Source organism: Colletes gigas, unplaced genomic scaffold, assembly GCF_013123115.1.
Source record: "Colletes gigas isolate AHSC1104 unplaced genomic scaffold, ASM1312311v1 Colletes_gigas_Sc00027, whole genome shotgun sequence".
NCBI classification, from domain to species: domain Eukaryota; kingdom Metazoa; phylum Arthropoda; class Insecta; order Hymenoptera; family Colletidae; genus Colletes; species Colletes gigas.
The window spans coordinates 1,228,355-1,253,469 of record NW_025106656.1 but is presented as its reverse complement, the minus strand read 5'-3'; the positions used below and the strand labels follow the sequence as shown (position 1 = coordinate 1,253,469).

At 39.7% G+C, this 25,115-nt stretch overlaps 2 protein-coding genes across 2 annotated transcripts in view; both read right to left on the bottom strand.

The window, feature by feature from the left end:
• Window positions 1-19,607, bottom strand: part of LOC122401680 (microtubule-associated protein futsch) — a 50,941-nt gene extending 31,334 nt beyond the window's left edge. The window contains exon 1 of the mRNA XM_043403959.1: window positions 19,370-19,607. The gene's annotated coding sequence lies outside the window, so the exon portion shown is untranslated. The remainder of the gene's footprint in view (window positions 1-19,369) is intronic.
• A 2,896-nt stretch (window positions 19,608-22,503) lies between these two features.
• On the bottom strand, window positions 22,504-24,621 carry LOC122401712 (class E basic helix-loop-helix protein 23). Its single transcript, XM_043404033.1, has 4 exons — window positions 23,848-24,621; window positions 23,303-23,541; window positions 23,000-23,223; window positions 22,504-22,875 (listed from the first exon to the last, which is right to left on the bottom strand). The coding sequence occupies exons 1-4, from the start codon at window positions 23,983-23,985 to the stop codon at window positions 22,670-22,672; spliced, it is 807 nt and encodes a 268-aa protein (XP_043259968.1). The 5' UTR covers window positions 23,986-24,621; the 3' UTR covers window positions 22,504-22,669.
• Window positions 24,622-25,115: the final 494 nt, after the last annotated feature.

Sequence of the window (25,115 nt, the reverse complement as noted above, 5' to 3'; positions counted from 1 at the left end):
CCCTCGCCCACGTGCATTCGAGCGTTTACGTCAAAGAATGAAATTCGAGCCGCGTGCGTACTTTGTTACTTTCGGCTGTCTGTTATCGAAGACAGGTAAGGCAAGATTTTAGCTACAGAAGTGAAAGTTCGGTAATGTCAAATTTAACTGACTTCTCCAAATTATTTAATTAAAACTTACGAACACCGAATACTTTAATTCTTATTAATTTCCAGTACCTGCAGTGATGACTAACGTTATTCAGAAGCTTACAAGTAGCAGAGTTATTTATGGTAATCGTTTTAAAATAGAATTGTATGTCAAGTGGCGGTCATCGGTAAACGACGCGCCTACACGGAAACATTAACGGTGGACAACGGTTTATGCCACAGCACTCAACTTGTTAAATGAGTTTTGTCACAGTGATAAAGCCTGAAATGATGGATATAATGATATATAATTTTAGGCCAGTCCGGTTAATAATTTAAAAAATATTCCCTCCTTGTTAAAGAAAATAGAAAACAATACATACTGTGCACTACGCAACTGTTTCAGGTCATTACTCCGTTATGAGTGCAGGTAGAAACAAATGTTAAAGGAAAAAGACGAATCGTTCGAAGAGCAATTTGTATTCTTTTTACGAGTACAGTGTGGGGCATATTTTAAAAAATATTTTTTAAAATGGCAATGCACATTTTTTCATACGTAAAGAAACTATTGAAGTGAGATATTTTAAATAAATTATTGTTCGTCACAATAGAATAAATATACAGGGTGTTCGACCAACCCTGGGAAAACTTTTAATGCAGTATTCTAGAGGCCAAAATAAGACGAAAATCAAGAATACCAATTTGTTGTTGGAGGTTTTATTAAAAAGTTATTAACAATTAAATTCAAAAATTTCAAACCGTTATGGAAAAATTGTTTTCGGTTGTGGGAGTTAATTACAATCATTTTTGGTGAATACACATACCTTCGAAATCCTATCCACTTTCGAGAAAAAAATTCGAGAATGTGTGAAATTTTTCGACGGGAAAAAAAAATTTCAAACCGTTTTGGAAAAATTATTTTCGGTTGCGGGGGTCAATTACAATCATTTTTGGTGAATAGATATACCCCCGAAATTCTAGCCACTTTCTAGGAAAAAATTCGAGAAGGTGTGAAATTTTCGACGGGAAAAAAAAATTTCAAATCGTTCTGGAAAAATTATTTTCGGTTGCGGGGCTCAATTACAATCATTTTTGGTGAATAGACATACCCCCGAAATTCTACGCACTTTCTAGAAAACAATTCAGTACTGGCGCAACTTTAAACATTAATAACTGTTTAACAAAGCCTCCATCAACAAATTGGTATTCTTGATTTTCGTCTTATTTTGGCCCCTAGAATCCTCCATTCAAATTTTTCCCAGGGATAGCCGAACACCCTGTATATTTGGAAATATTTTATCGTTCTTGTGTACACGTGTATTAAAAATTACGTGAATCCAAACACATATGTATTACTTACACGTGTATGTGCACGTGAAATAGACATCTCTACTTCCTAGTAGGACAGAAAATAAATAAGCCACAAACGTAATTAAATTATTCTTCATTTTCATTTTACTTTGCTCTACTAAATAACCCTCTAAAAGGATTACCATTCGCAGCCGAATACCCTGTATACTATTAAGCTAGTCTATGAAACGGTTAGACCTCATTTAGAACACGATTCTATTATTTGGTTTCCTACATATTCTAAGTATGAAGTAACGTTGGACAGAGTCCAACATAAATTTCTAAGATTTGCATCGTATCAAACAGATATCCTATTTAAATCATGACTATAGTCCAATATTAAACACGAATATCCTATAACCCAAATTATATTTACCTTCTGTTTAATTTCGTTAATTTCTTTAAAGCAATTATAGACAAACTGTAAACGTGCAATATAAAATATAATTTACACGTTAATAAAAATGTCATGTACAGATAGGTTAACGATCAGGGCTGAAAGGACTAAATTAGCAAATACTGTTGCTTGCTGATCAATATTGATTTCCATCAAACATAATATTCGTAAAATTAAATAGAATCCATTACTGCGTATGCAAACTGCACGAGCAAACGTAATTTTCATACCTCCTTCTCCGCTATTTATGCGTTTGTTCGCGAAGGCTTAAATTAACGAGTGTTTACTCTCATTATTATTTTGTGTATATGCATCATTCTAACATATCTTCGCGTATTAGATATCTATACAGGGTGTTCGCGGCCACCCCTGGGAAAAATTTTAATGGGGGATTCTAGAGGCCAAAATAAGATGAAAATCAAGAATACCAATTTGTTGATTGAGGCTTCGTTAAATAGTTATTAACGTTTATAGTTTCGCCTGTAGAACGGCAACTTGAGAACAGCTGCGTACGCGCGATAGTGGCTCTCACTCAGAAAACTGTAATGCTGTCGATACGTCAGTGAGTAGAGTCTCTCATGCTGAGTGAGAACCACTATCACGTGCACGTAGCTGTTCGCAGGTTAAACGTTAATAACTTTTTAAAGAAGCCTCGATCAACAAATTGGTATTCTTGATTTTCGTCTTATTTTGGCCTCTAGAATCAGCCATTAAAATTTTTCCCAGGGGTGGCCGAACACTCTGTATAAATAAAATTGTCAAGTAGCTAAATCGTTAATACACCAACGATTAACAAATTTCTTGCTAGAATTCCAGCAAACGCGCTAAAAATCCTGTTTTCGCGAGATGGTCAGGCTCGAAACTCTAAAGATCCAGCGCAAGGGAGATCAACGATGCCTCGATCAGCGACGAAAGATTCCTTTTCCCCATCGAGATATCGAATCGCCGACCGGCGACTCGATTCGTTCGTTGCACAATCGCGAACTCGTTGTTCTGGGAACACAAAACGGAATTATCAGCTGCCAATTAGGATACGGACGACGCTTTTTGTAGGACGTGAAAGTATCCTAAGCTCGGGGACCGGTAAGGCGGAATGCAAGTAGAACGAACGCACCAGCCGCCGCGCCGGTTACAAAATCATCCTGAGATTGCTCGGGTCGACCAGTCGGTTGGCCGAGCACCGCGAGGCGTTTCACAACGGCCATTGTTAGGTGGAACGATGTCGAAACAGCATCAATTTTAGAGGCAACGAGGACAAAATGGAAGACAGATCCGGCGACCTTCGAAACGTAAGGTTGAGAATTTACTGAAACTTCCATAACCACGATCTGCTCGGAAGCTCAAATTCAAAGGAAGAAAACGTGCTTAAACCTCTTGCATAATCTTCAAAATAAAAAAAAAAAAAAATATATATATATATATATTTTATATACATGCATGCAATTTTGGGGAAACACTTCTGGCCACACATTATATTTTCGTTAATGAATTTTTTTTCTCGAAAATGCGTAGGATTTCAGGATTATGTGTATTCACCAAAAATAATTGTAATCGACCCCTGCAACTGAAAATAATTTTTTCAGAACGATTTGAAATTTTTAATTTCGTCGAAAAATTTGACCACCTATTGAATTTTTTCTCAAAAATGGACAGGATTTCGGGGGTAAGTGTATTTACCAAAAATGATTCTAATCGACGCCCGCAACTGAAAATACTTTTTTTAGAACGATTTGAAATTTTTTAATTTCGTCGAAAAGTTTGACCATTTACTGAATTTTTTTCTCGAAAGTGGACAGGATTTCGGGGGTAAGTGTATTCACTAAAGATGATTGCATTTGATTCCTGCAACCTTAAATATTTTTTCCAGAACGATTTGAAATTTTTTATTTTCGCAGAAAAATTTCTCCTACCCCCTAACCATTTTTCTTAAAAATTTGTTTTTGATTTTTAAGAAACACATTTTATTCGTCAACTGTTTAGTACCAACGTTACTGCTAGATGCATGCGGCTGTGACTTCTTTATTTGTGTCACCCACGTGTCCAAATAAATTCTGCTTTACAAATTTTATATCTTTTATACAATATAATTAAGAACATTACAAATGGTTTAGTTTAACTTAAAACATAATATCAAACATATTCTGTAACAAATTAAAATATAAACTAAAGGATAAAACCAAGTATTGGATCAAGTAATGGTCGAACTGCAGAAATACTAACTGTCAACGAAAACAAACAGGTTGGTTGTTTCAATATGGATTTACTATCTTATCGGCAAGATTATATTGCTAGAACATTGCAAAAGTGGTTGATGCGTACACAGAGGCGATAAATCGTCGATCAAAATTAAGAGTAGTTTGCAGGAGCGCGGACGAGAAGTGGAAACGTTCTAAGCACGATGTAGCATAATCGTGTCGGTCGTAAACAGAAACAAGAGCCAAAACAAACGGCGTTGTAGCGGTAGACGTAAAACAGAAGACGCACCTTCTCGGTTAACATCCTCCGCGTTAAATTCATTGCCACTCGTAACATTCGAATTCATGAAGCGAAACGCGATAACGGATTTCCATATAGAATGGCGACGCGTTCGAGCGCCGTGCCTGACGAAGGACGCCGACAAAACGAAGGGTGGAAAACAGGAATGAATCTATACGCTTGCCCGAGCGGTATGCAATCCGAAACTTTGATCAGCTAAGAAACTATAGAAAGCTGACTCCCATTTTTAATATCGCGTGTACAATTCGATCGAGAATAGTACAGTTTACGATAGAACCTCGATATTTGAACGCGATGCTCGTTGTATTGCTTCGACGAGCAGAAAAGGCGATTAGTAACAAGTAAAATTGAAAATATAAGTTGATAAAAATGATGGATAATGATATCATTGTATACAATTTTTCAGTCTTGTGAGAAACTGAAATCTATAGTAGATATAAGGCGTGATCTTATATGGTGATAAAAGACACTTCTGTACAATGAAATACGAAAAATTACAATTTTATGTAGTTGGTTACACGTTGACAAAACTGCAAAATATGAACAAATTAACCTACCTGGATAACAATTTGATTTAATGGATTTAAAAAAAAAAAAGAAGTTGTGACACTTTATATTGATTGCACGATATATCGGAAATCAAGTGGGTAAAAGTGATAAATGTTGAAGATAACTTTGTAAGAGCCTGATAGGAAATACAGTATTCCGCTGGAGAGAACATCAGATCGTTGATAAGAGGCCAACGATTACATGAAAGTTTAAGCACGGATTGATAGTGAAATTAAGCTGCACGAGCGATTTTCTCCAAGAAATACCTAACATTTTTTTAGTAATTTTCTACATTTTTACCGTGCAATAGAATTTTAAATAAACTCTTCTGTACCTTCGAATACAGAATTTCCAAGAATAAACATTTAAATATCGCTCATGAGTAAACGACGCGGCAAGTAATGCGTTACATTAACACTTTCACGTCCGCACGGAAATTCTCTTTGGCTTGTCAATGACAACGCGTTGGTGACACCGGACGTGAAAGCGTTAACCACTGCCAACCCAACTTAAACCTAAGGTTGAGAAGGGATCGTTGAATATGGATGCACGAATTTAAATGATATCGCTGCGTATAAATATCTACCGGTGTCAGAAATTCGCGTTCGCTGGACGAAAAATGAACGCATCAACCCCTGAGCGATGTTCATTTTAAGAATCATTGCTGTATACGCTCGAAAATGAAACCTTTGAAGCGAATCGTATAGATTATTGTCACTCGAGCTGAAAACCTATCGTTCGACTTTGGTGGACGGGTGCCAGGAAGGCAGGATGGATCGCTGGCCGAGTGCTAGGCGTCCCGACGCCGCGCATCAATAGCGTCCCAACGGTAGACGTCGCCACGCGTGGCGAGCCTCGGATAAGCCGTGGGAGGGCGGGCTCGGTCTCTCGTGTAACTGACCATTCCTAATTCCCCAACTTTTGTCGATGAATCGCGACTAATCTCTGCGGCGACTTCATTCCTCCCTCCTCCCGGTCTCCGTGCTCGACAAAAAGACCTACGAGCGCGGGTTAAATCCGATTCGATCCGAAGAATAAACGGTTTCTACCCCCACTTGTGGATGTCGCTAATGACCGTTCGATTTAATTTAAATGTCGCGACGGGAATCATATTTTCTTCCAGCCAGCGAACCGTATACGGGATAAATCCGGTAACTGGGTCAGACGATAGCTCTGCTCCGAACCGTAGATAAAAATGTAAAAGAAAATTTTGTTTGAAGCGGGACCACCTGATTGTTTTTCGCGCGAATTGATTTCACTCTGAGTGTAAAAGGTGCAAGGCGAGATCAAGATACTTCGTTATTCTAGAGTGCTACTCGCAGCAAGGTTGCCAGAATTTAGAAAAGCGTGAGAAAATCCACCGTGGCAAGAGGAAAACAGACCGTTCGGTTTGACTGGCGCGATGCATCTCGCGAAAGGTCATTCGGTAACAAAGTACCGTTTTACGAGCTAACCTTGAACCGTTCAGAGCCAAGTGCGACGATTAAAGACCGCCGCGCAATAAAAGCCAGCTCCTCGTTTCGCAAATCCACGGCTCCACCCCGCCGATCCTTCTTGGAATGGCAAGAGGACTCGTGTCGTCGGCTACGAGAGCCCTTCTGCCCATGGTAATCCCGTGATCCGTGACCCTAACCTATCCTAATCCGTCCCAACCGCGGAGAGGTTAACCCCTGACCGCGAGGTCAGCACCGTTCCGGCCTCCGTTTACACCCCAAAGGAACAAACGACGATAAACAAACTTGTGTCCCACCTACGAAAGACACTGTTAATCAGCGACCAGCACTGCCCAACAGAGGTAGAAACAGTTTATTTACCAATAACTGACCTCGCAACAAATAACGTCCCAATACCCGGCCACTGATGCAAATACTAAATTATTGTTAACCACACGCATAAGGTAGTAACGATGTTTCGACTAATTTACATTATTTAATCGTACCGATGCATTCAAAATTATGTATGAAAATTTTCGTATTATTATAATATTTAATCATTTTGTAAACGTATAATGCAAACAATTGCAAGATATACTTTCTTAATCACTATTGGTTAAATACTTTAATAACGCTACGTTATTTTCGTTTTTGCTACCTTGTCCTCGAGTACGAATCTGTTATTTTCCACTGCTTCTAAGGTAGGATTAGTTATTTTGTACGACATATTACTCGAGCACAATTATAGTTCCATCAAGATAATTTCTTATCAACTAGGAAAGGTATGAATATTAATAGTCGAGGTAATATAGTCATTAACGTTTTATATCAGACATATGATCGCATCTTATATTTCCGTTCCACATTATGGTAACACCATCGTTATATAAACGATAAAACTATCTTGCGCGTAGGTGTCTGCGTTTGTAGTATCGTATGTGTGACATACATGTGGCAATAGTGTTTGCATACGTGATATGTACAATACGTGATAGTGTGATTGTCTGCATGCTCTGAATATTTTGTCTATATAATGTATAGTACACGGTTCGTCTGTATGTGTGTGTGTGTGTGTTCAGTGACTTATGTGGCATTTTCCTAGTGCACGTGTGATTTGAATGCCATTGCTACCAACTCGAAAAACCGAAGATAATATAATTTGGAGTATTTATATGGTAAATTACAGTGAAGGCAAGAGAAGAGTGCTATCTAGAGATTTGTTGTAACTACAATACACACTCCTTTAAACAGACTATTAGGAAATTAATCAATTTTTCTTTGCACCTACACGCATTTATAATTTTTTACAAATTGAAGAAATGCTTATATTTCCAGTCACATTCTTTCTAATCGTATGTGCTAAAGGAGGTCACCTCCGAGAAATAAATAAACAACGAACATCAGTTTCCGATACCCAAAACGAAACCACCAAGACCTCGATGTAAATTCATGGACCAGCACGACGCAACCCTCATAACTTTCGGCACCTCCGTGGACAGGAAAACGAGAAAGAAAGAAAAGCAAAGGAGGCGAAGGAGTTTCGCGGCCGGGCAGCTCGCCTCAAATATTTACGCCACGGCCGCAACAATGGGAACAATATCGGTTGCCTGGCAACGCTCCGTTAAGGGGTCATTCCTCTGCGGGAAGTCGCGATATTTAGCAATTTTCACGAATTTTTTTTAACCGAATGCTACGTCCAACGTCTACGATTCTTTTTTGTAGTTTATTCAACTACATTTCAGTCATACAATTACATTATTAAGAATCATTTTACATTTACATTTACATTTACATTTACATTTACATTTTGTACGAAATAAATAATTTATATCGAAAATTAGCAAAATAGCGAACACTGAAAGTGAAAATTCGAGAATTTCGCATCTTCTTTGGTAATTCCAGAGATTGTATCTAAATCAGGTAAAAAACGCATTCAAAGTTTGATACCAAAATTTTGAGAATATTGAACGATATTCGAAAGTTTTCATTAAAAATTTAGCAGTGCATATCGATGCAAAAATCGATTTTTTTTAAGCTGTCACAGAGGAACGGCCCTTCAAGAGCCCGCCTCCGCATTCTACTTTCGCCGCCCCCTCCCCATCTCTCATCCCCGTTCCTTTCTTCGATTTCGCCGCGTATCTCTCGACAACCACCACCTTCCGCTAAATGCGCCGCGTCCTCTTTTCGAAACGTTCGCACGCTTTTCCCGTCATTCACCGGTCCTTCCGCTCCGTTGCACCCTCCACGAACCCCTTCTTCGCAGCCCGGAATCGGACGACGAACGATCGACGCTGGATTCCGAACTAACGAGAAGCAAGATCCCGCGAGCGTGGATGCAGAGTGGAGGATTCAAAAGAGAAACGAATGTTATGCAGGAGACTAGGCAAGAAGAAAGATTTCTCTCGTTGTCCCTTGTCGTTCCTGAATCCGTACACGCGTTTGTAGCTGTGTGTCGGAGAAAGCGAGGGCGGGAGGGGGAGAGAGAGCGAGGGAGAGAGAGAGAGAGAAAGAGACCAATAATGTGTGGTGGAGGAGAGGAGAGAAGGACGGTAGAACAAGAGGGGAGGGATCAATGCCGGTTGCCCTGGCAACCACGGCACCTGATCTTCATCCATCCTGGACCATACTTCTCAGTCCTGCCCCGCGCACGGGAACGAACTGGGACGAAGGGTCCTCCAGGATACCTGCAGCAATTTCTGGAAGAGGCTGAGCCGCGTATCGGATCGAAATTAACCTCCGGATGTACCGATAGAAACGTCGTCGATCCCCAATTTAGATCTTTCGCTCTAGACCTCCCGGGTTTTTGCATTTTCTGATTCGAATGCCGCCAATCGATATTCGGTCGTCGTCGTACACCCCCGTAGGTCCATGCATCCGGGAGAAGATTCTTTTCGTGTGAAAGTGCATTCTCGAAATCCATCGATGAGCTCGGTCTGTTTAGAGTTCGGTTCGTGCACGATGTCCAACCCAGTCTCCTCGTCTTTCCTCTCTCTGATTTTGCCGCGTGGACGCATCACTTTTCCCACCGATGATAACAACGTTATTTTTACACGTGACGGGTAGAGATAAAAAGTCTACCGCGTAGGTAGCAATAAAAAGCAGAGCGTAAAATCGCCGAGTGTGTATCGACGCCAGACTCCGCTTTGATTTCATCCTCCACGATTGCTCGTGACGGCATGTCGCGGTCCACCAGAGCCAAGGTATATAGGTAGCATCGTTGAAATAACCACTTTCGAAGTAGCACGTTCCGACAGCCTCCTCGTTTCTCTTGCAACAATCGCCGTGACGTAACGTAAATTTGTAGCCACACGATGCACGTTGTTTCTTGAAAATTTTCACCTACTCGTGCATCCGATCGACTGATACAATGCTCTATGAAGGATCTATTTATCTACGTCAGGTAGAGGCTATTTTGGACAACAGATTGTATAAACTACCAAAAGAATGGCGAATTTAGGCAATCAGAAGCCCTTCCCACGCACTCTAATAAGAGGTCAGTACTGATCCGTGTTGATTTTAATGAAGTTTTGCAAACTTACAGGTCCACGCGTACAACAACCGTAACCGGAATTATAGCCATAGATGACCAGTCCGTTATGAATAAAATACTTGAATAACCTCATTTTGTTCACAACTAGCCGGCTACCTACGACTACAATTCCAGTTACGAATTGTAACCCTACAAGCCTGCCAAATTTTATTAAAATCAGCTACATAGACAGCTACGTACTTCTTCCTATCATTTTCTATCATTCAAGTTTTTGTTTACCAGTCGAACAGTGTCAAAAAGAATAATCTCGATCGCTTCGAAAGACGCTAGAGAGAAGCTAGTGCGCAAACCCCATTGCGCATGCCTAGACGCATCAAAAGCGAGTAGATTCTACAGTTTCCGTTCTTGTATTGCTTTTGCAAACAGTGACGTATACTAGATCTATCGCAATCTACGTTCTGCGACGTAAAATCGATCGGTCTGGCAGAATAACCGTCGTACAAAGATTTCAGGAGATTGGTTAAAATGTTCCACGGCCGGAAGAGACACGACGCGCGCGTTTCTGCGCATCGGCGCGAGTTTTGGCGGGTCAATGCGCCATTGTTGCTCTGGCGGCTGCGTCCCCGCTTTGTTTTCGTCTCGCTCCCTCTCCTATATTCCCCCCTCAACCCTCGCTATTGCCCGCCTATTTGCTCCCACTCTCGTCCCATCTCTCGTTTTACCATTTTTCACTCGACGCTCTCGCCCGCCTGTCGTTCCTTCTGCCTGTTCGTTAATGAAAAATAATAAATTCAAAAATATCGAGAGAGAACGGCAGAACGACGCCGCGAAACCGACCGACTCCAGTTTACCCTACGTTTACTCTTTTCTCTGAGAAAAAAAAACAATGTTTCGTCTACGCGAAACAAAAACGATATTTGAAATCGATCCTAAAAAAATAAAAAGGCGTTTAAACAGTAGATTCCTTGGGTTGTGCTTTCTTTTGCATTTATCGCAGCGTACACTGTACGCGTTCGTATTGGTCTCGTTTTGTCGCGTACGATAACGAGCCCGCTTTTTATTGATTGGCGTACATGACAAACGATTGTATAATCGCTTGTAACATTCCTGATGCTTCTTGAACAATTGAGGTAGCATTAAAAGATCGAGGGACGAGTGCACGTTACGCAATATATATGTATACGGTTATTACCAAAGAATTTCTAATTTCAATCTAGGTGAAGCGTAGATTTTATTTGCGTGTCTTGAGGGATTCAGAGACGTAAACATGGCCGAAGCATTGCAAGCAGAAATATTTAATGAGTCTGCAAGAACTGTTATCGACCATCTGTTCACTTTCTGTTTCCATCGATAGGTGTCAATCATTTCAACGAGAATATCTCCGTCGTATTATGATACTTTTTTCCTCGTACGATACGTGTAGAGTAGAATCAGAAATCGTCCTTTTTCAGGATTAAATGATTAAAAACAAAATCCAAATTGTGAATTGACTTCTGTTTCTTGTCAAGTCAAATTGGAGGTATTTCTTTTCCATTGTTGTAAGTTAAATGACAATACGTAACATGGCGTTCTTTTAGACCCTACGACGACTGCAACACCCACGCGTTGACTTTGTTTTATTTCCGTGAGGCAACGTCCAATCCTGGCCAAGTATAAATTGACAAGCTATATGCATAACAAACTTCTGCACCGCGAACAACCCAAAACTTTAATCGCGTACTTATGAAGCTCTGATGATTACGTAGTTTTCGAGATAGTACAATACAACATCTTTGCACATTTATCTAACACCACGTTTCTGAGGACCAATTTGAATGGACTTATTACACGACCTGATAGATTTTAAAGAAATTGTAAACGCTCAACATGTTTGGCCTTTGTAAGACTACTTATTGCATCGTGTGCCCTCCTTAGCACCGCGTAGCTTTCGTTTGAACGATTTTTCCGTACGACGAACAGTTTACACGTGATTTGAGGCCATCTAATTGAGTGAACGATATTAATTTTGGTCCGAACTACTCGAAAACTCGATTCTCTAATCATTTGAAATGGTGTGTATTTTTTGTTAGAAATGCAACGCAATCAAACGTTCACCGTTTGGGTGTCGAGAGGGGGTCAAATTGGAAACATCAGGAACGATATTAGAAAGTTTTCCGCGAAGTATGTAACCATATTCGCCGGCGTGCCGCGAAAGAATATCTATAAACGATATCTCCAAACGATAACGAGATATCTAACTACCGTATTACTGCACACCACGCATCCTTCTTTTGGTTTCACATCTAACTTTTGTCCGATTTCGTAACGGAAATCCCGTGAATTCCATAACCATTCCAATCTTGGAAAAAACATTTCTTGGAAGCTGTGCTAATTTATCAAGTTTGTATCCGCGATTCTCAAACAACCTGTAGACGACATGAGTCGAGTCATCGAAGTTTAGCAATTTTATTTTTAATGTTACAATAATATGTCCATTATTGAGGTAATATATATACATAATATTATTTTGAAAATATACAGGATGTTCGGCCACCCCCGGGAAAAATTTTAATGCGGGATTCTAGAGGCCAAAATAAGACGAAAATCAAGAATACAAATTTGTTGATGGTGGCTTTGTTAAAAAGTTATTAACAATAAAATTCAAAAATTTCAAATCATTTTGGAAAAATTATTTTCAGTTGCGGGGTTCAATTACAATCATTTTTGGTGAATAGACATACTCCCGAAATCCTACCCATTTTCTAGAAAAAGATTCGAGAAGGTGTGAAATTTTTCGACGGAAAAAACAAATTTCAAATCATTTTGGAAAAATTATTTTCGGTTGCGGGGGTCAATTACAATCACTTTTCGTGAATAGATATACCCCCGAAATTCTACCCACTTCCGAGAAAAAAATTCCAGAAGATGTGAAATTTTTCGACGGAAAAAAAAAATTTCAAACCGTTTTGAAAAAATTATTTTCGATTGCGGGGCTCAATTGCAATCATTTTTAGTGAACACACATACTTCCGAAATCCTATCCACTTTCGAGAAAAAAAATCGAGTAGGTGCTGAAATTTTTCGGCGAAAAAAAATTTCAAACCGTTTTGAAAAAATTATTTTCGGTTGCGGGGCTCAATTGCAATCATTTTTGATGAATAGACATACCCCCGAAATCCTGCGCATTTTCGAGAAAAAAATTCAGTACTGGCGGAACTTTAAACGTTAATAACTTTTTAACAAAGCCACCATCAACAAATTGGTATTCTTGATTTTCGTCTTATTTTGGCCTCTAGAATCCCCCATTAAAATTTTTCCCAGGGGTGGCCGAACACCCTGTATATTCGCGTAGGCGTTTACTGAAATTGAATCTGCTTAAAAGAACTTTTTCAAAATAAAATAAGTGTTGCTGTTCAACTACAATTTCTTTCCATTTCTGGAAAAGAAAAAGTTTTCTATTTATGCAAAAACGAAAGGAATATAAATTTCTGCGAATGCACCTCATTAAAAACCAACACAGAAACGAGATCCTATTTTATCGATCGACTCAAGTATACAGAGGTGTAGCATAAGTGTCCTATCATATCGCATAAACGTCACCGCACTATGTCCCTCCTGAAACGAAACAAATTCTACCTCAAACATTGTTTCTTCTCTTGAAAGATAAGAGTGTTATCCAAGTGACCTGTTTTAAGTGCCCCGCCCTGTATGTACATAACTAAGCAATGAAGTTATTCAAGCACATGATTACTCTGAGCAGTCCATCTACAGTGACGAATACTATCGTCCTCGTGCATTAATTCAACGAAAGTTTCGTGTACGATGTGGTACACGTTCTGTAAAAAAATTCTCGCTTTTGCCGGGCACAATATATTTTCGAGCCGATCGTAAAAACGGAAGACTAACACGAGTCACGTGTGCAAACAGTGAAGTCTGTGGCCGTGATATTGATAACGAAGCAACTCGTCGCCCGGCAGACAGCAATTTTGGTTTCACGGTTGATAAGGCAACAACATTGAGGTCGGAAACGAAGCGAACGAAGTCGCAACAACACTTTCTCGTTGGTCTGAATTTCCAGAATCGCGGCAGCAGCCACTGGATTATCGTCCTTCGCGCGAAAACAAAAGCAAGATAAGTTAATCGGACGGCAACCTTTGACCTAATCACAATTTTGGTGCATCCAGTGCTGGTTGCAAAAAATCAAAGTCGCTTTAAGGGGTAAGACCACTGTAAAAACCTCAAATAAAGCGTTTTTCTACAATTTTTTTTATGGATGGAAAATTAAGAGGATAATAACATTCAAGAATGTTATTAACCATGTCGTTAAGTGTTAAAAAAAAATATTTATTCAAAGATAGTGCAAAATGAGGACGCTGGAGTCATTCTCGCAAGGCGTGTTTTGAATTTGAGGCGCTCTGCAACACGCAGTGTAACTGATGCAAATTTGTATCCGGAAAAAAATTAAAAATTTTCTCTTAATCTGCGCGAGTATAGCTAGAGAAATACGTAGGGGATCTTCGATAAGTCAATTTTAATATAATTTATTGGCAAATGATTGACAAATTGAACTTTCTACTTCAAATGCTCGCCGATCATACAAAAATTAATGTTTCAAAAATCCCCTACGTATTTCTCTAGCTATACTCATATAGATTAAGAGAAATGTTTTTTGTTTTCTTCCAGATACAAATTACACTGCGTGTCGCAGAGTGCCCCAAATTCAAAACATGCCTCGCGAAAATGGCTCCAGCGTCCTCATTTTGCACTATTTTTGAATATTTTTTTTTTAACACTTAACGACATGGTTAATAACATTCTTGAATTTCCATTCATAAAAAAAAAATTACAGAAAAACGCTTTATTTCAGGTTTTTACAGTGGTCTTACCCCTTAAACATTGTCCAGTCTCGGAAACACGAGATACGTACAATAAATTCAGCTCACGATGGAAATCTTTTACGTGTATTTCAATTTTTGAACGCTTCTATTCTCAAAAGTACATTTCTTTCTCCAAGGAGTCCACGAAAACCTCTTAAAAACCTCTGATAAAATATTCCAATATTTTGAAACAACAGGAATAAATTCTACCTCGAAATTGGAAACTTTTGCGATAAAATAACAAATTCGATTGTTCTGAGCTACTTACAGTGCTGAAGTAAATAGAATATATTTTATATATTTCTTAGAACTACTATATATGATGAACACTACTTGTTAGAAATTACACGAAGTATTACAACAGATCGAATTTTTGTCTAATCGCTTGAAATATTAAACGGCGCGAACCCTTGAAATATGTCAGAGTGTCAGTAGAGTGTACAGACAGATAATAGCACAAAAATATAAAGAGTTACTTCAAGATACGTATGTTCAGAGTACAGATCGCTTATCTTGTATTTGCAGAAAGTGGTACCGAAAAGCTATAAAAATATCTATTTTCTCACAGTGGGTGCTATCCTCGTTATAGTATCCGAGTGTGCGAAGCAAGATTTAAATAGTTTACGCCTGAACGAATGAAAGTCCCCGATTTAAATTGAACTTTGCGACTGCTAGAATGTCGTGTCGTCGTTAAATACTTTGTAAATCAATAAAATGTCGACTAGCTTATCATCTGTCCGCTAAAATATTTATTTCGAGTTGCCTCGAATTTGAATGCCGCATATAATACGAATTTGCGTTGTACGAATTCCAGCATATTAATATACTTTCTATCATTACATACTTTCTACTTCAGCATATTATACAGGGTGTTCGACCAACCCTGAGAAAAATTTTAATAGCAGCTTCTAGAGGCCAAAATAAGACGAAAATCAAGAATACCAATTTGCTGATGGAGGCTTCGTTAAAAAGTTGTTAACGTTTAAAGTTGCGCCAGTACTGAATTGTTTTCTAGAAAGTGCGTAGAATTTCGGGGGTAGGTCTATTCACCAAAAATTATTGTAATCGACCCCCACAACCGAAAATAATTTTTCTAGAATGATTTGAAATTTTTTAATTTTGTCGAAAAATTTAATCACCCTTGTCGATTTTTCATAATGATTTGTTTTTCATTTTTAATAAATTTGTTTGACGCTGTACAGAAAAGTTGTTTAATACTTTTTTGTAGGTACCCATGGACTCTGTTTCAGAAAAAAGTTTCATTCCAATATATTCGCTATTATTGGAGTCATGGCTGTTTTGAAAATTGGTCACTATGCGTTTCTGGCCTCACATTAGATTTTCGGTAAAGAATATTATTTCTCGAAAATGCGTAGGATTTCGGGGTATGCCTATTCACCAAAAATGCTTGTAATTAACTCCCGTAACTAAATATAATTTTTTTGCTATGATTTGAAATTTTTTAATTTCGTCTAAAAATTTCAGTACCTACACGAATTTTTTTCTCAAAAGCGGGTAGGATTTCAGGGGTATGTCTATTCACCAAAAATGCTTGTAATTAACTCCGGTAACTAAATATAATTTTTTTGCTATGATTTGAAATTTTTTAATTTCGTCTAAAAATTTCAGTACCTACACGAATTTTTTTCTCAAAAGCGGGTAGGATTTCAGGGGTATGTGTATACACCAAAAATGATTGTAATTGAGTCCCGAAACCAAAAATAATTTTTTCAGAATGATCTGAAATTTTTTAATAATTTCTTAATGAAGCCTCAGTCAAGAAATTGATATTCTTGATTTTCGTCGCACTTTGGTTTCTAGAATCACCCATTAAAATTTTTCCCACGTGTGGCCGAACACCCTGTACACAGCAACTAATATTCGAACGCATTGAATTTGAAATATTCCAATAAATCAAACTTTCGCGGGTTACATGAAATTTTCAACTATTTCAAATTATTACTCGATAAATCGTATTTCATTCTGCAGAGAATTCAAGCATTCGAGAATTTCTACTTCGCTAGCTACATTACGACTCTGTACGTTCTACAGTATAAAGTACTATCAACTTGAACGTTCGTCGTCAGTCGCGACGAATTCTCTGACACATAACAATTTCACGGTAATATTCTCGTGAGATTTCCCCAAAATGAACACGAAGCTCGACACTGGACAAAATGCACGCTCGTAAAAACTAATGCACGTGTAATGCTCGTTACTCGTACGTTTATGGTACGTTGTTAATTTCTGTTCCAATATCCACGTGCGCGTAACCAATCACGCTTAAGGTGGATTTTATGATATAATGTACGTCATTTGTACCGGTTGTCCGACATACGCGTACATCTAAGATAAGTTCACCGAAAACATCTCACAAGCAATTCGAACGAAATAGATAAAAATGGAAATTCTCTGTGCTTCGTCATCGAGCAAACATGCCTTCGTTTCCACGGCACTAATTTCGATATTGAAGCGAAGTTAATATAATACATATAAAATAAATATATAAATCCATTGATCTTGAGATCTATATACATTTATTAAAATATATTAAGAGTCTGATAATATATAATTATTTATGGGTTTATCGAATATAGAATTTATATATTAATATGCAGGATGTTCGGCCAACCCTGGGAAAAATTTTAATGGAGGATTCTAGAGGCAAAAATAAAACGAAACTCAAGAATACCAATTTGTTGATGGAGGCTTTATTAAAAAGTTATTAACGTTTAAGGTTCCGCCCGTATTGAATTTTTTTCTCAAAAATGCGCAAGATTTCGGGGGTACGTCTATTCATCAAAATTGATTGTAATTGAACCCTGTAACCGAAAATAATTTTTCTAAAACGATTTGAAATTTTTTTTTTCCGCCGAAAGATTTCAGCATCTACCCGATTTTTTTTCTCGAAAGTGGATAGGATTTCGGAGGTATATGTAATGACCAAAAATGATTGTAATTGACCCCCGCAACCGAAAATAATTTTTTCAGAACAATTTGAAATTTTTGAGTTTAATTGTTAATAACTTTTTAACGAAGCCTCCATCAACAAATTGGTATTCTTGATTTTCGTCTTATTTTGGCCTCTAAATATATATATTTTATACATACTATAAAGCTTCCCTTGTTTTCGAAAACGGTACTCAATTTAAAACACGAAATAGATAAAAATATAACCTATCTTCTCTAGCGAAACAAAATTATGATGAACGTAGTGCGATATATGTCAACCATTTTGTAACAACTTAAATCCCATCGTAGTGAATATTATTATCGCATTATTAATTCAAGCTACGAAAATAATTCTGATCTCGGAAAACGAGATATTAGAAAATATAAATATTTCGTTAGAAAATATGTAAGACAGCGCGCGAATGTGGTGCGCCGGAAGCTTGCTCGGGAGGTAGTGTGTCACGATGCCAGAGGTCCGTGTACTTACGTACTTGCGTAACGAACGTTTAAAAACTTTGTTATTTACCTTACCGGACACCACGATACCGTTTCCTGTGCAGTTACTACCGAAAACTGCGTTTCTTATACCGCCTGTAGTTAATTCTTCATCGGGGAAGACCACGGGCGTAGTAAATAAAACGTTTCAAGGTGTTTCGATTTAAATCGACGTCAAATAAATAGTCTGTTGCACCAACGACTGCGATATTCGTACTGGTCGCTCGTGACAACAGATATCTGACTGTTCTGCTTGAATCGCGACGATATTTTGTTCGACACGAACAAGAAACGATATAACTGCCACACTACGGCACTGAATATCGTTTACATTTATTCGAATGGATCTATCGCAAATCGTCTTTCCGGCTCTCAGTTTCCGCATCGATATTTTTGGCAGTGAATACTTCGAAGCGCATGCCCTTCACAATGGCAGTTTAAACACGGCGGACACACTCTGAAAAATTAAATTCGACGCTGGTCGATTAACTAAGAACTTTAAGGTGGAGAGCCACGGGAAAAGTCGTAAAGCTCGATCAGACTGGGTGTACAGGTATCTTTTGCGTGCCAGGTATGTAGAAAGGACTACCAATAGCGATCCCGTCGTGTGTCTTTCGGCCAATCGAGAGGTAAGGTTAGTTCTCCCACTCGCAACGGAAAATATTACTCTACGGAAGGTAAGTACGTACGTACGTCTCTACTATTCCAAACTGCAACGAATAATCATAACTACGAAAATGCGTTCAGTTGCCACGGCGTTGCAACGAAACCGTGAAAACATGAAATTGTTATTTAGCAAGGTTAACCGTCTCGTTTCGTACTATTTTCCTCATGGACAAACAAGAGAGGCAAGGTTAACTATCGAACGCATCCGAAGATACGTGATCGCGATCGTGCAACGGAGACAAAGAGACTACGAGTTGTCGACGATTATGACATCATAACCTATCAACGACAATCGTCCCAAAGCGTTCGTGGCTCGTAGCTTATTTTGTCGTTCCACTGCGTATTCTTTCAAAGTATGGGAAAAGAAAGTTTGTTGCGGTCTGTCCTAACTGTCTGTCACGGCCTAACCCTTCTTTTATTCTCATGTTCTCTGTTCGAACCGTAACGATCTTTCTTTTATGAACGACTACGTCACCGAGTACCCAGCGAAAATACAACCGGCGGAATTCAACTATCGCAAAATAGAAAATAAAATCATGTACTTTTGACGGACTTACCGGTTTCCAGTCGATCGTCACATTTCCAGGTTGCCCCAAGTTATCAGCCGGTCAAGGCACGTTGTCGTCCTGGCACTGACGATCTCTTTCACGAAACATTTACAAGGGGCACAAGCACCGAGAAATTAAACGATCACACCATGGCGCGCAGCAGCAGCAGCCTGTAGGCCATCTTGAAGCCACCGACGAGGCACGCACACAGTAAACCCCGTGGAAGCAGGCACACACGGCGTTAGGTCCTCCCAGCAGGACGGAAGACGATCAAGTGAATGCTTTGCCAAGTGGCGGCCATGATGGCGCCACTAGTCGGAGCTTTCAAAGTCGAACGAAATTCGTTCAACGCCCGGATTTGATCGCGTCGCATTGAATCCGATACCAGTTATACATGAGATATTCTTTGTATACATTTGTCCAGATTATAATTCAATTTTCGCGACAAAATTATAGATAGTTTCCAAGAAGATCTTCGAGTACAATTAAATTGATACTTTATCGCGCGGTTGTAGCGATGGCGCCACCAACCGGTCGCGTGGGCTACAATTCAGATAACAATTATATTTTTTTCCGTAATATATAATTAAACTTTAAAGATCAGAGACAAACAGTCCTATGGATTTACGAATAAATATTGCAAGACGCTTCCTCGTATCCGATATCGTTATTCCTGAAATAAACTGTTAAATCGTTTCCTTTACCTGTTCTAACAATTATGGCGGTAATACGAAGCGAATTGTATTTGGTATTGTAAAAGTTGACGATAAATTCTCGTGAAATGAGTCACGGGTTTCCGATATCTTCGCAGCAGATTAAACTAAAAGTTGTCGGTTCGGTATCAAACTTGTGCTTTGCCTTCGAAATGGACAACGAGTTAATTTTCGCGAAGAAATCGTAAGTTTCGCGCGATACAGATATTGATAGTAGAATGAAAGTTATTATATTCAAAGAGAAAGCTTCATCGGTATGTTGACGCGTTTCAAAGCGTTATCACGAATTAAACTTGTATAGTACGAATGCCCTGAAAGAATATTATTGATTATAATATGTTAACGAATCGCTTAGACATAAATAAATACATTTGTATACGATTTTCTCTCAGAGCATCCGTCGAATTCGTAACTTTCTTAAATAGATTTTATTCGAGCACTAAACAGTGATATCTACACTCTACAACAAACATTTTCGTCTGTTCTCGTCATTAATAGTATTCGCACGCTTTTATTGTTATTTAACGACCGCCGCCATTGAAAACTCCATACAAATAATAATAGTCGTTATTGCTTGCCAATTGAACGGCGTCATTGTATAATTCTTACGACGTTCCAACGAGGCCAGCCGAAGGACGATGATTGCAGGAGCAAGTTTCAATAAATTAAATCGATTATTAATACGCAGGAATCTCGTCCTTCGTTAGGTCCTCGATTATTCTCACGAAAAAGACGGATAAATCCTCGGCACATCGTAGTAAACTCTTAATAAACGTATTATGTATATAAATAAGTTATACAATCGATGACTCAATTCGAATTATTAAATATATATATATATATATCTATATGTATATTATGTATATGAATATTTAAAATCTGTATGACTAGAATATATTTATAATATCTCGACATGTATCACATGCTATATTGACTATCGCGTTACCGGACGGGATTTGGAAATTGTATTCCTCATCCTTTTACATTATTTCTCTCTCTGGCAGTTCGTGTTTATTCTTTATTAAGGAAAACATTATTTTATTAAACTTGTCCGCAGTGATCGCCTTTCCCGTCAGGAATTAACATCCGACCACCAGAGACAAAAATATGCTGTCGCTTATTGCTGTGTTAGTAATTGTTGACCATGAGTTCATTACTTTTCTTCTTCATTAATTGCTAATACTTTCATAAACTTTCATCTTAGGAGCGTCAACCGTAATGTTGACTTAATATTTATCGAACTCGTAACAGCATGTCAGAAGACGTCGCCGTTGAAGTAATACTTCGCAAATACTTTCGTGGTTCATTAATGAGTAGAGTTCGGAACTTACAGGCTAACATTGTCGTACTAGTCTAGCGACTTACTTTAAATCGATCGTCAGATCTTGGAAGATTAAACGTGTCCCATTATACCCAAGTACTCTCTGTGAAAAACTTGTCGATGTTCGAAGTAACACTTTTTACCATTCTCTATATATTATATACTATAAAGGGTATTTCGCTAGAATCAGGTTATCTTAATTTTCTCGCTATTTTAAAACATAGGAAGAACTATTATTCGCCAAAATTACACTATAACTTCGAGGGGAGCGTAACGTATAGTGGCGATGAATTTATTTCGTTTTTTATTTCAATAGAAGTATCTAATTGTTATGGCAAAATTTGGTAAAGTGAAAAAGAATTAATTGTTAGGATACGTTATAACAATAGCTAATTTATTACAGGTGAGGGATAATCATTTAACCCAAACCTAACACTAACAATCGATAATTCAGAACTTTTTACGTTCTTATAGTCAGTCCACGATTTACTAACAATAAAAGAATAAAAATTGATAAATACTGCTAATAAGATACAAATTAGAGTCGTAAGGGGTTAAAGCAAGATCTGCCTGATGAGCCTTACTATTTAACAAACTATTTTGCAGATCCAAAATGAAAAGTAGTAATATTGCTCTTTGTACCAAAAATATTGTTATACGAAAGACAATTTTTCTTTAATATATTAAACGTTTTAAAGGGGTCGAGGAAACTTATAACAGATAAGTGGCCTGTGCTTTTCTTACTTTTGCCTGTACACTTAGCACAAAAAGACTTGTTCATACCACCACAAATACATTTATGTATTTGTTGACATTTAAGCAAACAATAAGCGACGTTCCAATGCTGCTTTAGAAACTGAACATTCAACTTTAAACCATCAAATTTACTTTCAATCGTCATCTGCATAAAACCTATTGCCATCCTATCCTCTTCGATACCATACGAATATTGCAAGCCAAGCTCCTTCTTATCGTTTAAAATAGCGAAGATATTAAGGTGACCTACTTCTAAGGAGACACCCTGTATAGTAAGAAATCCTTAGATACGCTTGATGCCTCTAGTATAGTCCGCTCAAGACCACTGTTCCCGTCGCATCGTTTGGCTGCCCCCTCGTTCCATTTCTTTTCGTCTGTTGCCTCTACGTCCCGAACAGAGAAAAAGGCTGACGCGGCATAAAAGTAGAAATCATATACGACGTAATATGAAAATTATAGGAAGTGGCCTTGAACGGGAAACTTTGATTCTCCGTTCGATCTTACGCCTCGATCGAGTCTTTAATTCGACTCCCCACTGGTTACAGCGCCGTCAGTCGGGGGTCCGCCGGCGGTGACACCCTGCGGATCCTGGACGCCTTGGAACAGTTTGCCTGGGAATCCGTGCAGGAGATCGTAGGAAACAGGTGTAGGCGGCAAAGCGGTGGTGTGAGCGTGTGGTGACTGGAGAACCGCTATCACTCTTCTCAGTTCCTCCAAAGCGTTTCCTGCGCGAGGCGTGCAATTTGCGAGGGTATAATCGGGCACGAGAACAGGCGAAATGAAGCAACATCAAAGGGATCGGGGGTACCTTATACTTTTCAAGGGCGGATGTCGCGTTTTGTGCGTTACCTTGCATGAGAATGTAGTTCTTCGCCAGCAGTAGCGTGGCGATCTTGGACAACTTTCTCACGGACGGACTGTGGGCATAAGGGATAACAGATCGAAGCTCGTCGAGAGCGTCGTTCAAATCGTGCATCCTTCTACGTTCCCTCGCGTTGATGTTCAGCCGCATGCTCTTACCCTGGCGCGTGCTCTTCGATTTTGGCGGGCAGTTCAATCTCGATGCCCCGGGTCTGCGAAGACGACGAACGTTCCCCGTTAATTTTACAAACGATTCCAAACAGTACGCTCGAGGGGTTCGTTAACCGATACCTTTCGTGGCCCGGTCTGTTCTCGTCGGACAATGCGTTCGAAGAGGCGTGCGGTTGCGGTTGCTGCTGAAAATAGAATCCACCGAGACCAACGGTACCCAGGGGAGTCCTTCTTCCGGGCGCGCTCTGAGGGTGCTCCGACGAGTAGCCAGCTGGAGGAGCGGAAACGCTAGGGTGAGACGCTCCGGGCACCGAGTACATGGATTCCAGTGACGCTGTGGATTGCGGCGGTAGTGGATGCTAAGGACACGTGATGTGGTTAATAATCGAGTTATAAACTATTTATAAATCTACCATCAACTTCTGCAACACGTCTTTGTTACGTATTGAGAAAGTTAGATCAAATGGTTTCTGATAACGGTAATTTTATCTTATAATTGTTTACCAACTTAATTTCCCCCGATGGTTAGTCACGTGGCATAGTCATAAACCATTTCGAACACCCTTTAAAGCAACCGTATTACGCAACCCACCATAATAACAATCGTGTTCTTCGTCAATTATAGAGATGTAATTATTGTACAGTCTCTAAATATAAATACTCACGGTGGTACGGTGCTCCCAGGCCCATGTGGGATGCGAAGCAGAGCGCTGCCAGGATCCTTGCTGCAGATGCGCCTCGGGGAGTCCCTCTCTTCTGTCGTCGTCTTCCGTCGAGCTACTCTCGCCGTCGTAGGACCTCATTTCTCGAAGGATTCCCGTGCGCGAATCTCGTAACTGTTTCTCCCTTAGTGTCTAGCAACCGGGCCCTTTCGGCAGAGGTGCCTCCCATGAGCATGGAAACGACGCGCATTCGGTTATCATCGTTCACGCGTGACGAGCGCGTACAGAACGAGCGGCATCATCGACGAGCATAATCAATAGTAACCGCAACACTTACCGACAAATTTCTTTCGTCCGCCGGTCATGCACGGCGCAGGATCCCCTCCGAGCGCACCGAGGATCAGCAATATTTTTTGCGCACCACCGCGTGACGGGTCATCCCTCCTCCCCCGCAGGCGTAACCGACGACCGTGCGATCAGTCAGTATCCCTGCGTATTTCTATTTTTTTTTCCTTTTTTTTTTCTTTTCGATCAATTCGTTTCATCCATCAATCGCGTTCGATGGTAAATAAATCACTGTTTACGACCACGGACGACGCCGATCACAGCCATGTTCCATTTCCAAGCGAACGACGTCGCGGTTCCGGGTCTGCTCGAACATCCGGTGTCCTCGGTGTCCTCGATTCGAGTTATTCGATCGGCTCGTTTTTTCCGCCGACCATCGTACGTCAGCGTTTCTTTTTTCTTCGTCACTGGACTCGGTGCATTTCTGCTTAATAAAATTATCGCGCACGTACACGGGACACCGTCGCGCGGAACACGCACGCGTCTGTTGTTCGCGGACGCCCTGCGCAGAGGGTGCATCGCCTCGCAACCCCAAGCGTAGTTCCAGCCCTCGCCGACAGGACGAGTCAGCGTCGAACGAGGGATGCTGCCCTGGACCAACGACTGGCGAACTCTGGCGAACGTCCGGTCAAGTTCCAGGAGATGGAGCATCTGTTTCTTACCATCTGGATAGGTCGATGCCCAGATGGAAGGGGCCCTGTTCTTCGAGGGGGGCCAAGTACTGGATTTTTGCCCTTTCGCGACTCGGATGCTCCCCCATTTTTTTCTACCGGACGGCTTCAATTTCGTGGCATCGACTGCCGCTGAACAATGTTCCCCGGCCTTTCGTTGATATCGCACGCATTGTCTTCGCGAATGCGGGCTCCACGAGAACACGGTTTACGCCCAAAATGTTTCGAACAGCAACCAGCGTGAAAATCTCCTTT

What these genes read in the sequence shown, in the direction of transcription:
- LOC122401712 (XM_043404033.1), bottom strand. Translation starts at nt 23,985, where the DNA reads ATGAGGTCCTACGACGGCGAGAGTAGCTCGACGGAAGACGACGACAGA. An exon ending in AACAGACCGGGCCACGAAAG is followed by an intron (nt 23,224 to 23,302) that starts GTATCGGTTAAC and finishes TCGTCTTCGCAG; the next exon opens with ACCCGGGGCATCGAGATTGA. An exon ending in GAACTACATTCTCATGCAAG is followed by an intron (nt 22,876 to 22,999) that starts GTAACGCACAAA and finishes CGCCTCGCGCAG; the next exon opens with GAAACGCTTTGGAGGAACTG.